The sequence below is a fragment of the Antechinus flavipes genome, chromosome 2 (genome assembly GCF_016432865.1).
Source record: "Antechinus flavipes isolate AdamAnt ecotype Samford, QLD, Australia chromosome 2, AdamAnt_v2, whole genome shotgun sequence".
NCBI lineage: Eukaryota > Metazoa > Chordata > Mammalia > Dasyuromorphia > Dasyuridae > Antechinus > Antechinus flavipes.
The window spans coordinates 602,656,158-602,672,944 of NC_067399.1; the positions used below are offsets into that span (position 1 = coordinate 602,656,158).

The 16,787-nt window shown below is 34.1% G+C and overlaps 1 protein-coding gene across 8 annotated transcripts in view; it reads right to left on the bottom strand.

Annotated features, from left to right (window-relative positions):
- ATE1 (arginyltransferase 1) overlaps positions 1-16,787 on the bottom strand; it is a 185,411-nt gene that overhangs the window by 21,678 nt on the left and 146,946 nt on the right. For all 8 annotated transcript variants that reach the window (XM_051981569.1, XM_051981568.1, XM_051981567.1 and 5 more), the window contains one exon: positions 13,756-13,876. In XM_051981569.1, coding sequence (XP_051837529.1) covers positions 13,756-13,876 — 121 coding nt within the window. The remainder of the gene's footprint in view (positions 1-13,755; positions 13,877-16,787) is intronic.

Consider the following 16,787-nt stretch of genomic DNA (forward strand, 5'->3'; position numbering starts at 1 on the left):
AAAAAATCCCCATCAATCTGTGGGGAAAAGGTTATTTCTATTCTATCCATCTGGATAAGGAGGACATGAAAAGATTTGCCTTTTCAGTGCCCAGCATTAATTTAGCTGAGCCTTATAAAAGATATGAATGGACAGTTTTGCCACAGAGAATAAAAAATAGCCCTACTATGTGTCAAATGCATGTGGCTGCTGCTTTTATACCAGTAAGAAAAGCATTTTCAAAAGTTATGTTATTACATTTACATGGGTGATATCTTGGGATGTGCACTTGAGGAGCAAATGTTAGAAGGATGTCAACAAAAGACCACAGAAACATTAAGGAACTACCAATTGTATATAGTCTCAGAAAAAAATCAAAAGCATGCTCCTTTTTTCAATATTTAGGATATGAAGTATATTCTAAGGTGCTTACAGTACAAAAACTTTCTTTAAGAACAGAGAAATTGAATACCTTAAGTGACTTTCAGAAATTGATAGGAGATTAACAATGGATGCATCCGGTGTTAGGCTAAACTACTTATTAATTGCAACCATTATATGACATTTTATGGGGAGACACTGCTTTAGACTCACTATGCCAGCTTACAAAAGAAGCTCAAAAGACTTTGAGAGAGACTGAATTCAAAAACCCTTAGAAATAGCAGTTTTTGCTACAAAAGAGGCACCCACCGCTGTCCTTCACCAAGGAGACAATATAATCAAGTGGGTGACTCTCCAAGCACAATCAGAACAAAGCCTTACTCCTTAGCCTGTATTTGTGGCTAGAATCTTATTAAAGGCCATTAAGCTAGTAATACAATTATCTGGGATAAGACCTGACAAGATATACACCTTTTATACCAATGCACAAATTAATGTATGCTGTGAAGCCATCCCAGAGTGGCAAATTTTATTGGCCACAACTTCAAATTTTACACATGGGTCTCCATTAAAGATAACCTGGCTATTACATAATTGGCAATGGATTTTTGAAGAAAAGGTTTCTAAGGTTCCTCTTAAAGGACCAACTATCTTTACAGACGCATCCAAATATGCATCCAGATGTTGTGTTGTATATTCTCATGATTTAATTATAAAGAGAATACTCAGAACTTCCTTTCAGTCCAGTCAGCAGAATGAATTGTATGCCATTATGCTAGCTCTTACTTATTATACAGGAAATATAAATATAATGTCTGATCCAGCCTATTCAGTAGTACAAAGAATTGCCATAGCACAAATAAAATTTGTAGCTTCCAATATAGGTCAGCTCTTTAAGGAACTTCAAGAGCAAGTGAGAAAGCATGCAGGTAAGATTTATATCTTGTGTGTCCACTCTCATAGTGAACTTCCAGGTCCTATTTTTTATGTAAATTCAAAGGCAGATAGCCTTCTAACCATGTTAGTCAATACCCCTTTATTTCAGGCAGCCCAAGAATCTCATTCTAAATATCAAAAAGGCTGCTCGAACTTTATGTTTGCAATTTGGGATAACGAAAGCAGAAGCTAGGAGCATAGTAAAAGCTTATATAGTTTGCCTATTTTTCCACACTCCTACACTCCGTCCAAGGAAGAATCCTCATGGTTTGAACCCATGAAATTTGGCAAATGGATGCAACCCACTATAAATCTTTTGCTCGTCTATCTTTTATCCATGTTGTAGTAGGCACCTTTTCAGGATTTACTTTTTCAATACCAGCACCAAAACAAACAGCCAGAATGGTCACTGAATTACTTATACAAGCTTTTGCAATCATGGTGTGCCACAAGCAATAAAAACAGATAATGGACCTGCATATACTTCTAAACATTTTGCACACTTGTGCCAAGTATCAGATTTTACACACCACTGGCATACCTTTTAATCCTCAAGAACAGGCAATAGTAGAGAGGAGAAACAGAGACATCAAGATGCTCCTCCAAAAACAAGAGAAGGGGAGCCACAGGTAACACTAGAGAACTTTTAAACTTAGTCCTTTATACTATTAATTATTTGATTTTTTCTGGAGAAACACTGGCTCCAGCAGACAGGTATCATAACCTGCGAGAAGGGCAGTGTCCAGCATGAGCAACTCCAGTATCTTTAGATAATCACCACTTGATATGGAGAGATCCAGAAAGTAGTGAATGGAAAGAACTAGATAGGTTAACTGCTTTGGAGAGAGGGTTTGCTTGTATCGCTACAGATGGAGAAGGAATCAGATGGGTGCCAATGAGCCATATCCATCTTGTCCATCAGAGAGAGAGAGACAGAAAAAGAGAAGACCCTTGAAACGAAGGAGAAGACTCAAGAAACATTGGGTGGTTCCACCTCTGACTACGTGTGCCACTGAAAAAGCCTGGCTGTTAACCCTATGTGTATGGCAATTGACTCATGAACATCAAAAATTGTTAATGAGACTGTTGCAGGACTTTAAAACTTGCAGAAATCATTGGATTCCCTGACAAGTGAAGTGATGGATAATAGATTGATTTTGGACTACCTCTTAGCTGCTGAAGGAGACGTATGTGTAGTTGTTATTTATATACCCTCCTTCTGGGACTCATGGAAATCTTTTGTAATACCATGTTGATTCATATTGTTTGTTACACCACTACTTGCCTGTGTAATCCTCTCATGCTAATTCATATTATTTGTTACATCACTACTAGCCTGTGTTATATTACTACTTGCTTGTGTAATACCTCCCATGCTGATGAATTTATGTATATGTTTCAATTAAAACAAAAGAAAGCAGGAGATGTAGAGGGTCGGAGATAGTGGGGGAACTCTAGGTAAGGAATAAGACCCTTCAGCCCAGAGGGAACCTGCTGACAATGTCTGGTTTGGCTCCCTATCTCCCCTAAGGGCTTTCACCCTTCCTGAAAAGTCAAGGAAGGTGTGACCACTTGTATTCTATTTGAAGCAAAGGATACTTACAGTAAAAAGAGGCATTTACATATCAATAGCAGGGTGCTTATAGTTAGCACTTGCACAGTGTGCTATGGTGATATAATGACTGTTGTAATGATGCAATCATACTAAGGTATTTAAGGGCTGAGAATACTTGAAATAAGAACTCTATCTTTGACTATCTTTGTGAGTCTCCTTCACTCCTCCACTAAGACTAAGGATTCAGGGCTGGTCCCGAGATCATCCAGAGAGATAGTCTAGACAGTATATTTTGGTACCTCTAGAAAGCATAGTACATTTTGGCACCCCAATTTGGGGGCTCTAGAAAACACACTACATTCTCTGACAAGGGCTCACTATGCTGGCCAGAATTTCCTATGTCATACAATCAATTCTAAAGTTCTTAAGAGAGACCTTGAGAGTGTCCTTGTATTGATTTTTCTGATACCTTTGTGAACATTTGCCCTGCATGCATTCTCCATAAAATAATTATTTTGGCAAGCATACATTTAACATTTGAACAAAGTAGCCAGGCCAGTGAAGTTGTGTTTTCTATAATAGAGTTGGAATACTTGGCAATTTAGTTTGAGAAAAGAGCTTAGTGTCTGGTACTTTATCCTGCCAGGTAATCTTCAGGATCTTCCTAAGACAATTCACATGGAAGCAATTCAGTTTCCTGGCATGATGCTGGTATGCTGTCTAGGTAGCTTAGCATACCACAATGAGGTCAACACAACAGCCCTGTAGACCTTCAGCTGGATAATCAATCAAATATCTCTCCCCTCCCACACTTTCCTGTAGAGACTCCCAAATACTGAGCTAGTTCTGACATTGTGTGTCAATCTCACTATCAATGTGGACATCCCTGGAAAGTAGAAGGTAACAGAACTTATCCAAGGCATTCCAAACTTTACCATTTGCTGTAATGTGAAATCAAGTAATGGCCTTGGTTTTTTTGTTGTTATTGTTGTTTTTGTTTTGTTTTGCTTTTTTCAGATAATAAACTTTTACTAAGCACCCACTATATATAAGTCAGTTACAATATTAAGTGCTGGAAATCAAGAAAAGGGGCAAAAAACATTCCCTGACTTCAAGGACTTCACAATCTAATGAGGAAAACAACATGCAAACACACATGTACAAACAAGCTATATGCAGAATAAATAAGAAATAAAAGAAGGCAAGCACTAACTAAAATTAAGATGGTTTGAAAAGACTGCCTGTAGAAGATGAGATTTTAGTGGGACTTGAAAGAAGCCAGGAAAGTCAGTATGTGGGGATGAAGAGGGAATATATTCCAGGCATGGAGGATATTCAGAGGAAATGCTGGGAGCCAACTGAAATTATTTTATTTGTGAACCATCAAGGAAATTAGCATCATTTGATTGAAAGGTGACAGAGAGTAAAGTATAAGATGGTAGAATGGGGACAGACTATGAAAAAAAGTTCTGAATGTCAAAGTAAAAATTTCATATTGGATTCCTGAGGCAATAGGAAATCACTAGAGTTTATTGAGAAGACTGATGTGGTACTTTAGGTCTCTGTTTTTGGCAGCTGAATTGGACAGAGAAGAGCTTGGAGGTCAGGCAGACTCAGCAGACTATTTGAATCATCAAGATACAAATAAAGAAGGTCTAACAGGATGATTTCAGAAAGGCCTGGAGAGACTTAGACGAACTGATGCTGAGTGAAATGAACAGGACCAGGAAATCATTACATACTTGAACAACAATACTATATGATGATCAATTCTGATGGACCTGGCCATCTTCGGCAATGAGATAAACCAAATCAGTTTTAATGGAGCAGTGATGAACTGAACCAACTACACCCAGCGAAAGAACTCTGGGAGATGACTAAGAACCATTACATTGAATTCCCAAATCCCTATATTTTTGCCCACCTGCATTTTTTGATTTCCTTCACAGGCTAATTGTATAATATTTCAGAGTCCGATTCTTTTTGTACAGCAAAATAACGGTTTGGACATGTATACTTATTTTGTATTTAATTTATACTTTAATATATTCAACATGTATTTGTCATCCTGCCATCTAGGGGAGGGGATGGGGGGAAGGAGGGGAACAATTGGAACAAAAGGTTGGCAATTGTCAATGCTGTAAAATTACCCACTGTAATAACTTGTAAATAAAAAGCTATTAAAAATTAAAACAAGTAAGGAGGGTCTGTGCCAAAGTGGCATATTCAGAGATGAAACTGACAGACTTTGGCAACAGTCTGTGAAATATGAAACAAGATTCTTAGCTGACAGGGTGGGAGGGAAGGGAACCATGAGAGTTTTAAGAAGGGTCCCCAAATCATCTTCTATTTATTGTATATATGTGTAGTTGTTATTATCTCCCTTCCTCTCCACAGTAACAGCTCAAGAGCAGAGGCTGTCCTCATTCCTATATTTGTACACCCAGCACCTCGGTCAGCACTGGAACGTTGTTCATCCTCTGCTTTTGAAGAGGGCCAAAGACATCATGGGGTGATGTCTTGACTTGTGCATGAATTAATTGTGCATTTAAGTGAGACAGAGTTTTACAGAGTCATCAGCCTCTTTCTCTCTTTCTGAGAAAAGTGTAGTGGTAAGACAAAAATCAAAATGCCTCATATGGCTCAGGATGCCATAGATGATCTTCATGTCTTTGATATCTGACCAAGCTCTAAGCACTCCAGAGCTTCCATTTTAGTTACCTTCTTGGACACTGGAATAATTGTTCTGATGTGTGTGTGTGTGAATACAGGGGGAGGGTAGAAATCTTCACATGCTTGGAGTAGATATCTCCTAACTCAAAGGCAGTTTTGAGGCCTGCCAATTACCCTCAATATGGCTTAACCTGTCTGATGAGATGATTTTACCAAAGTATAGTCACTGTGCATGATATAACTTCTTGGAGCTGGTAGGCATTTAGTAAAAGCTTAATGATTACATAATATAAAACTATAGATTCCAAAAAGATATGCTGTGAGTTTTACAATGTATGTCACAAATTTTTGGCTATTATATTACTGCAGATAAAATATACATAATTTTAATTAAAATGTTGTTTACCCAAAATACATATTATAAATTTATTTACCAAAATAAAAAAAAAAAGAGTTTGTTCATTATATGAATGCATTAACTTCAAAAACTATCGGATTTCAAATATGGAAAGAGCTCAACAAAACTGGTTGCTTTTTATTGAAGTTGTATAATCAATAAGTCTGCTCATTTAATTGATCAAAGATGGACAGAAGCAGGTACACCCAAAGAAAGAACACTGGGAAATGAATATAAACTGCTTGCATTTTTGTTTTTCTTCCCAGGTTATTTATACTTTCTGAATTCAATTCTCCCTGTGCAATAAGAAAACTGTTCGGTTCTGCACACATATATTGTATCTAGGATATACTGTAACCTATTCAACATGTAAAGGACTGCTTGCCATCTGGGGGAAGGGGTGGAGGGAGGGAGGGGAAAAATCAGAACAAAAGTGAATGCAAGGGATAATGCTGTAAAAAATTACCCTGGCATGCGTTCTATCAATAAAAAGTTATTTAAAAAAAAAAAAAAACAATAAGTCCGCTCACTCTTTCATAGTGTTTCTAATGTAAATGCTTAGTGTGCCACATTTCCTTAAGGCAAAGAAGACTATGTCATGAGCAAAAAATAATAATAATAATAATAATTATTATTATTATAAGTAAGAAATACTGCACTAAAAAATAAAGCCAGCAATAAAACCATGTCTATTATTTACAGAAAAAAAGGGAGGGCCACTTTGAACATTCAACAGTGATTAAAGTTTATGGGGCAGCTAGGTGGTGTAATGGATAGAATGACAAGACTCATCTTTTTAAGTTCAAATCTGGTCTCAAGACCCTTACTAGCTGTATGACCCTGGACAAATTACTTAATCATGTTTGCCTCAGTTTCCTTATCTGTAAAATAAGCTGGAGAAGGAAATGACAAACCATTCCAATCTCTCTGTCAAGAAAACTCCAAATGGGGTCACAGAGAGTTGTGACTGAAGAATAACTGAACAACAGAAGTTTATGGCTACTTTAATTTTATATCTGCATATTTTTCAGCAAATGATTGGAACTATTGAATTTTCTTAGCAATACTTCAACCATGTTTTAGCAGCACAGAGTTATAACAGAATCCAAGTTAAATAGGACCTCAGAAGTCATTTTATTAAATCCTTTTGAATAAGCCTTATCTGCAACAAAGCTTAAATTGTGGGTTGAAACCCCATCATATAACTGAATAGGGTCATGAAAAATTTGGAAATAGTAAAATTAGGTTAAAAAAAAAAAAAGGTAAAATTCTAAACTGAATGACTAAAAATTGATTCAAAATCAAATACGTAATGAATCTGAGGTGTTTCTGGCAGCCCTGGCCCATATTGCATCATGCAACTTCACTTCAGCCTTGATTGTGAACATATAACAAAGCACATTTTGCACTGAGCATGCACAAATGTTGCCAAAAATACTTTGGCTCAGACTCAAGATGGGATCATGTAAAGATTTCTGGAGCAAAAAGGGGTCATGAGTGAAAAAAGTTTAAGAAACTCTGATCTATATAACATATCTGGAAAGTATTCATACCACTTTTAAGACATACATTTAGGTGGGGATCCAACTTTGTGAGGCCATACAATTCCACTTTTAGATAACTGATTGTTAGAAAGTTTTTCCTGACATCAAACTCAAATCTGTCTCTCTGACATTAGTCCTGATCTTTGGAGCCAACCAGTATAAATCCTTCTTCTATATGATGAGCACTCAAATGCAGTTTTCACAAACTCTGTTGAATCTTTTCTCCAGAAGTAAACAACCTCAACTTCTTTAAGTAATTCTTGTATCAAATGACCTTGAAATTGTTGTTTGCTATCCTATATATGACGTTCCTAAAATATTGTAGCCGAAAGTAACCATAATATTACACATATGGTCTGACCAGGAAGGAGTAGTATAGTATTATTACCTCTAGTCTAGACACTACGTACCTCTTGATCAGATCCTTACCTTGTGAATCACTGGACAACTGACAAACTAATTGTGCTTTAATTTCCTCATCTGTTAAACAAGTAGATTGGACTTGCCGAATTCTAAGGTCTCTTTCAACTCCTACTTGTGTACTCTACAGTCCAGATAAGCTTGTCTTTCTTGATACTCTTCACACATGACATGCTTTCTGTCATTTCTTCATCTTTTCCAACGCTGTCCTCTAACCCTAGAAAGTAATTCATTGTCCCCTTAACTTGCTAGGATCTTTGGCTTCCTTCCAAGTTTCTATTCCCAGGTATTATTAGTGGTCTTCTCATTACTTTCTATTATTTTGTGTGTACTTATTTACATATGTTTATGTATTTAGCTGACTGTTGTCTCTGCAGATAGAATGGAAGCTTCCTAAAAGCAGTAACTATTTCATTTGCACTCTGTATCCCTTATGCCCAGCACATGACCTAAATTATAATAGGAAGTTAGTTTGTTTTTTAATTTCATCAGAGTAACCACATCTTTCTTGTTGGGAAAAATCAAATCCAAAAGAGATTTTTCCTTAGTTGATTCCTCTACTTTGTTAAATATAATGTTATCACTATGACATGTCAAGAAATTAGCTGCTCTGCTTTTGGAAGTGAGAAAGTTCTAAGAGAGATATTCAGAGAACATATGGGAAAATATTTTTTAAAATATGAAGCATTACATGTATAGAAGAATTATTATAAATTTATATTCATACCTCTTAATGATCTAAGAACTAACATGCCTATATGTAGCAAAATGTAGCCTTTTGCTTCCTTAGATGTTAAGCCTACATAGCCCCTATTCTGCATTATAATTTTGGTATTCCTCAACCCCTTCCCGCAGGATTGTTGCTTTGCATAAAAGCTGGGAATATTGTCTCAATGATTTCTTCATATGTTCCAGTGCCTACCATATTATGAATACTTTAACAATGGTGACTGAATTAAAAAATGAATGAATGAAACACCTGAACATCCATGTAAAGATGAAAAGAATAACATCCACTAATATATCTCTATAATTTCTTACAATGGAAGAACAAAATACAATCTATTAAGTTGACCTACAACAAAAATTAATTTTTTTCAAGCAATCTGTGAATTAAGACTTTTTTTTATTATCAACCCAACAATGGAAATAACAAGGATTAGTTATTACAATTGTTTAGTTTATTTACAAGCTATTTGGGAGCCTTAGTGGTTAGTTATTTAATTCTACTGCTGTAAGAATGTAACTATAGGGGGGGCTAGGTGGCGCAGTGGATAGAGCACCAGTCCTGAAGTCAGCTGGACCCGAGTTCAAATTGGACCTCAAACACTTAACACTTCTTAACTGTGTGACCCTGGGTAAGTCATTTAATCCCAATTCCATAATAATAATAATAATAACAACAACAACTATTAACGATTTCACTGCCTTTGAAATGAATAATAAAATGTTTACTAAAATACTAATAAGAATGATCAACTCTAGTAAAATTTATTTCCTCCTAATGCCAGCTTCCAGTCTAGATAAAATTAATCAAGTCACAGTCAAATTCCTTTAGGCTTATCAAACTGCTAAGTAAGCCTACGCCTACATTGCTTTTCTGTATGTTACCTATCTAGGACTCTCCTTCAGTTCCATTCCTGATTTGGGTAGTAATTGTAGAATTATATTCCTCTGTCCCTTTCTTCCCTCTCTAGAGTCTGCTATACTCAATGAAGAGATTACATGATGGAACAGAAAATCATAAGAAAGGAGCCAGAGGAATTCAAGATAAGCTACTTTCACAAGTAGAATATTTAAGAACAAAAAAAAAAAAAAAAAGAATATTTAAGAACTCTAGAAGTTAGAAAAATATTTAAGAAAAAAACAGGGTTAAAATGTGCAAATATACAGTCAACAGCATATACAAAGGAAAAAATGCAACAGAATCATGTTTTTGATTATTAATATATAATTGTAAACCCAGGAGAGTCAATGCCATATAAAGTTTCAGTTATATTCATACTCTTTTTAGGCATGAGGATAGAGGATAGGAGTTCTTAAAGATTAGTAAGAATTTTATATGATTAAATATTATTTTATCTCTACTTGGAAATTTTATATACTAGCTGGGTATGATATGGGTTACTTTACTTTTATTTGCAAAGCACAATAATTCTAATAAGTTTTAACTTTAAGAAAGATTTCCTGACCCAAACACTCTACCACCTACCAAAAAACAAAACAAAACTTGTCAAAGAGTTAACATTTCCCAAAGGATTGCAACAGAACTATTAGAGGCAGCAGGGATATTTGGGGAAGAGAAATTTTTCTTCCAACTGGTAAGAAATATATACCAAAAATGAACTTTGTTTAATAGGAAAATCAGAGTTTTCTGTACAAGATCATGATTAAAAAGGTAGAAGAGACAAGAATTAGTGACAATAGCACCATGCAGCGCTGTTCATGTTGTTCATTTTATGCTTTACATTTTTTTTTGGAAGAAATGGAAAATTACAGATTGCAGTGGGTCATGAAAAAATAACATGAACTCTGAGTCAAAAGCAGCTTCCTTATAGACTACTATTTAAATCTCAAATGACCATGTCTCACAGCATGCCCAATACAGTTCAGCATGTAACTGCATTTTAATTTCCTAAAACCACAGGATGTCAGTCTGTAAGTCACATCTGAGCTGTGATATTCAATACTGATAAAACTGTTAAGCATTCTTGTTGAACTGAAAATTTTCAAGAACACAGAATATTAGGAATCCTTATGTTGTTCAAAGAATTATTTTTTGAGTAGTTTACTCATCACCTTAGCCTGATTTTGTTTTTCAAACTTAATTACGAAATGTAATACAGAGATTCAAATGAGAATCTTTGAAGAACTATATTTTTAAGTATACCATTGAAATTAATAATAAATATCAATCAATAAGCATTTATTAAGCACCTACTATGTATTAGTCATTATGCCAGGAGCTAAGGCTATACAAATAAAAATTTAACAATATTTTATTTAAAGTCTTAAAAAAATTAAAACGTCTTTAAAGAGCTTATATTCTATTAGGAGAAACTGAATGTATACTTATAAGCCAAATAAATTCAAAGACATTTTTGGAAGGAGGGAATTAACAGCTGGGGGAATCAGGAATGTTTTCAAGTATTATCATTTAAGTGACAAAGTGACCTAAGAATCTTTTCAATGACACATTTGCATTCTAAACTAATTATTAATATCAATGAATGCTTATCAAATTCTCCTTCACTATGTGACATTCAGTTAATTAATGGGCTGAATTTTATAAAATGTGAAGTTCTGGTCTCCTACACTTTCAAATTCAATGTCAATAGGAAAGAACTGAATTAAATATGACTAAACTGAAAAATTTAGAATGAAAGACAATTCAAAAAGCTAAAATTTTCCAAGAAACAAGGGAGTTTGAAGCAAATTTTAAAAGGTTCTGAATTTTAATTCAGAAAAGACTTCACTTTATAAAGATAAAGTAATCTTTATAAGGATATAGGACATAATTAAAAGAAACATTATCCATCAATCTATATACTTGGTATAACCCTGAGGTAATCGGAGAGTGAGAGAAATCATTTCTATTTTTGTAATGTTCACTGTATTTTAAAATGTAAAAACTTTTTTCTCAATACTGTAGGATCTCCTTTGGTCCACAGAGCACAGTGTGCCAGTCCCTGGTCTAGACAATCAACAAACCAATGAATCAAGATCAGAGTTTGCCAATTTCCAAAATGCATATATACTCATGCTCAAAATTTTAAAATTGCTTTTGTAAGCCAGTTAAAGATGGTTTCTGCATATCGCTGGTGCAATGTAAATATAATCTACTAGCATTATTAATTTTTAGAGCTTTCAAAAGTTTAATAATGCTTTTAGTAGATATAAATGTGTAATATTTAATGCTTGCTACCTAATGGTGGAGTGCTAAACTATATTGCCAAACCAAATACCTAAAAATTAGAATTAATAAATTTTATGGATTATTTTACTCTAGAAAAAGAATAGGCACAGAATTGGAACCTGAATGGATGCCCATAATTGGGCTGAGTAAGCTGTGGTATATGAATGTAATGGAATATTATTGTTCTATAAAACTGACTTCAGAAAAGCCTGGAAAGACTTACATGAACTGATGGTAGTGAAATGAACAGAACCAGGAAAACATTACACACTATTAAGGCAAGATTATGTGATGATCAACGATGAAAAATTTAGTTCTTCTCAGCAATTCAGTGATCTAAGACAATTCCAGTAAACTTGGGATAGAAAATTCCATCTACATCCAAAGAGAGAACTATGGAGACTGAAGGGATTGAAGTATACTATTTTCACCTTTTGTTGTTATTGCTTGTTTTTTTTTTTCTTGTGGTTTCCCTCTTTTGTTTTGATTTTTTCTTTCACAACATGATTAATATGGAAATATATTTGAAATGACTGTACATGTATAACTTATACTAATTGTTGTTCTGGGGAAGGGAGGAGGGAAGGAGAAAAAAATGGAATTCAAAAATTAATGTTGAAAACTATCTCTAGATATAATTGGGAAAATGAAATATATTGAAAAAAATTTTTAAAAGAAAAAGAATAGACACCTATGGCACTTGAGCCAATTTTAGGAAATACTACTTTAGTGCTTTATACACTTTAGTTTTTTTTTCTTTTTTGAAGATTTAACAAATGACTGGTTGCTACTATAGATGAGCAGATGAGAATATAAAAGGTAAAAATCTTTGATAACTTTTTTCAATTTTGCTTTATATTTAAAATATTAAAAATATAAAAGCCTATTATGAACACATTTAAGCAATGTCTTGTTTTATTTTCAAATCCCAACTAGATTTTTAGTTATTTAGTAAGTAACTACTTCTCTGGATCTGTTTTCCTCATTTGTATAAGGATTTGGAAGTTGGATGAAATCATTTCTAAAATCACTTTAGTTAAGTTTTAAATCCTAAGGAGGCTAACTAGATGACATACATTATAATTTCAGAAATTAATTATATACGCAAATTGCCCGAGAGGAAGATTACCACTTTTTGGGTTTTGGATCTCTATTACGTAATACATGTGTAATCTTGAAAATAATTTTAAAATTTAACATCTTAACCACCAGGTATGAAAACAAATTATATTAATTGACAAAGACCATTACTTAACCATGAACTATAAAAAACACTCGCAGATCATATTATGTAAAAAACTAAGGAGGTTTAATATATGCTACCCTTGATTATTTAGGTACCCAATTCTTTGCAAAATAATATATCTTCCGCCCTCTTATAGACTTCAGTTACTGATAAAGGAAAGATCTGGAATAAGATTTTGCACTTCAATGGTACCTTACCCAAGATTATTAGTTTAGTTCCTAGACCCATTCCTATCCTAACTTCTTAGACTTCCTTGGAGGATTATTAAAGTCTCCCCAAGCCATGTTAAAGGAAGAAAAGCTACTTTAGATGATCTTTAAAACCTTTTAATGTTTTACGTTTCTATTACTATGTTTTATATTCTATTATTATATTTTATGATTCTATTACTTCTACTCTGAGACATACAATAATGATAATAACGAAAAAGGAAGCTGTGATCCTTTCCCTCAAAGCACTCATAATATTAAAGAAAGAAATAGTACAGATGAATAGCCCAAAAAAGGAAGACTTCAGATTTATTTATAGGACTATTATTTATAGGAGGATTTCTCCCTCCCCACTATTAGCCTCGTTCCTGCACATATACATATATACAAAAAAGATATAAAGCTATATGAATTCTTTTTAGAACAAATACTTTCATACCAACAGATTACAAAAATAAATCCGACAATGTGAAGTTATAAGCTCTATTTATAAACCTACCTGCTTTTGTATCTTGGTTGAAGCGACAGTATTTAGAGTTCTCAAGTGCAGGCAGACACTGTTCAATGGGTACCCAAACATATGTCTCTGGACACAACAAGTCAGAAGGCCTATATTGACCCTAATGAGAAAGAAAAAAAAAAAGATACATCAGAGACATTAATTTCTTGGCTACAAGGTTCCTAAAGAAAGAAATGTTTTTAATCACCAGTCTAAACAAAATCAACCTAAGAACATGCTTTACATATTAATGACTCTGTTGATAATTATTGCACCATCTTAAGAATAGATGTTTAACTAAAAGGCTTTCTAAAACTGACACTATATTTTATGGTTCCTACAATTTGAACAACTTTAACTTTCCCTTTTTTTATAGCACCAGAGAAATTCACAATTCAACCTTACAGAATTGATGCTCACACTAGAAAATTTAGACTTAAAACCTACTAGCCTCAAATAAAAATTGTCAAAACAATACAGAATTCAAATCTTAGAAAATGTTGCATAATAATTTCAATTATATTTCAGACAAATATTGGTTATTCAATAAAGACAGAAGTAAAAGAGATGTCACAAAAGATATCATCCAGGAGATATATAATCATAAAATGAAATGAACAGGCATACTGAGACAATGAGAAGCTGTGCTATACATTATCAGTAAATGTTACAAAACCTAGAGGAAAGCTTCTAACTTGACCCTTTACAAATATTTATCAAAGGATATGGACAAGAAAGAATAAGAAGTTGAGAATAGATAAATGGAATGAAAAAAAATTAAATTCTTACTATATAACAAGCGATGTGCTAAACCCAGGAGGATGCAAAAAAGAAAAAGAAATCCCTAGCTTTCAAGATTACATTCTAAGTAGAGGAAATGACACATAAAGAAGAATTCAGCAACATGGCAGATGGAAAAGATAGAGGGTACTTTGGGTCTGGAAGGCAAAGCAATAGATCAAATGAAAGTTTGTAGTTTTCTGATCAGGGTCACTGCTGTAATGAAAGGAAGTTTTGGCTCTGATGTTCCCTCTAGAAGTAGGTAGCACCTTTCCCTAACTTAAAGCACCAATTTGGGAAACAAGGCTCAAAAAATGAGTAGACAAAGGAAAACAAAATGCCACTTCCACAAGAGAGGACTATTATGATGCCCAGAGATACTCAATAAACAAACCTTGAGAAAGAGAATTCTAAAAGATCTACAAGCAACAGTTGAAGTAAAAACATAGCTTGATCACAAAATCAACTAGAAATTCTAAAAGAAATGAAACAAAGTTTAAAAACATTAAAAATAAAATGAGAGGTCTAGAAGAAAGGAGAATTCTGAAGAAAAGATCTGAAAAGAAAATAAGGGATATAAAATTTTTTTATATAAGACTCCTAGAAAATTAAAAAGGCATCAATGACTCTACAAGAGAAAAAGAAACATTAAAACTAAGCCAGAAGTTTGAAAAATAGAATAAATAGGAATGGAAGAAAATGTAAGATATCTTATATCAAAAACAAGTGATCTGAAAAATAGATCAAAGAGTACAATTTAAAAGAGTCACCAGATTACCTGAAAGCCATTAGCACAAAAACAAAGCCTGAACAGCATATTTTAAGAAATAGTGAAATAAAATTGTCCAAACCAGAAGACAAAATGAAAATAGCATTAATTAATTTAAAAAATTGTGAAATAATTTCTAGCACAACAGAAACAAAACAGACCTAGTTCAAAGAAAAAATGATATAATCATACAGAAAGGGAGAATTCAAGTACTATGGAGCAAATTAGAATCACACAAGTTTTAACAGCTACAACTATAAAGGGAGCAGAGTTTAGAATAAAATATCATAAAAGACAAAAGACTTACAGCCAAAAATAATTTCTCAAATAAAACAGAAGATTATTACATTGGGGGGAAAAGTAGGGATGACTTTTTATGAAAGAGAGGACCTTCCATGCTTTTTTTTCTCTTTTTACTGAGGCAATTGGGATTAAGTGACTTGCCCAAGTTCACATAGCCAAAAAATGTGTCTGAGACCAAATTTGAACTCAGGTCCTCCTGACTTCAGAGCTAGTGCTCTATTCACTGCACCACTTAGCTGCCCCTTTCCATGCATTCTTGATGAAAAATAAGAACAAAAGCCAAACTGTGAAATAAGTTTCATAACAGTCCAGAGAAGTTTTAAGAACAAATGGAAAGGTCTAAACAAGGATTAAGTATTTACTACTCCATAGAAGTGACAGAAATGAGTGCCAGGGTCCTATAAATTAGGGATTATAGAGGAAATTAGACAGAAAAGTAGCTTTGTTATGTTAAAAAGCTCTCCTTCTAGCACCATCACTCAGTCACTTTACCTTGCTTTGAGGTTCATTTAATCCCTATCTACCACCTGATCAAGATTTATTAACTACTGTCTCCTAGCCCCCAGAATAATTTGCTTCTCATGAATCCAGCCCCTAACTCACAGTCTCTCCTACTAGAGGGCTTTAAAATATATATGAATATTCCCTCAAAAACCCGAATCTTTCATTTCTTTCACTTTCTCATTTCATATGGCCTACTCATTCATCCCCTACCCGAGCCACACATAAAGATGGTTGTGCCCTTGATCTTGCCCCACAAATAACACTCCTTCCAAAGTTCATGAATTCAGAAAGTCCATGATACGATCACAATTTATTGCTATTTCACTTTTTCCTCGGCCTTTAAACTCCAAATTTTTCTTCACCCATATCTTCATCCTCAATTATCCCCCCTGCCTTAGCCATACTCTAGGGACCCTTCCCAGTCCATCTTGATGAACCATTAGAACTCTAATGAACATTTTCTCTGACGTCCCTGATCCTTAATACTATTAAAGATCTTATTCTGTCAAGTCTTGGGCCATCCCTACTGTCTCTGCTGCCTTTATTTCAATGCTCAAGCTTTTGAATAAAGCTGAAGGAAAATCACAAAAACCATTCTGAGTCCACTACAGATTTATTTCACATAACCTTATTGTTACAAGGTAATTTTCTCACACCTCCCTAAATAACTCATTAT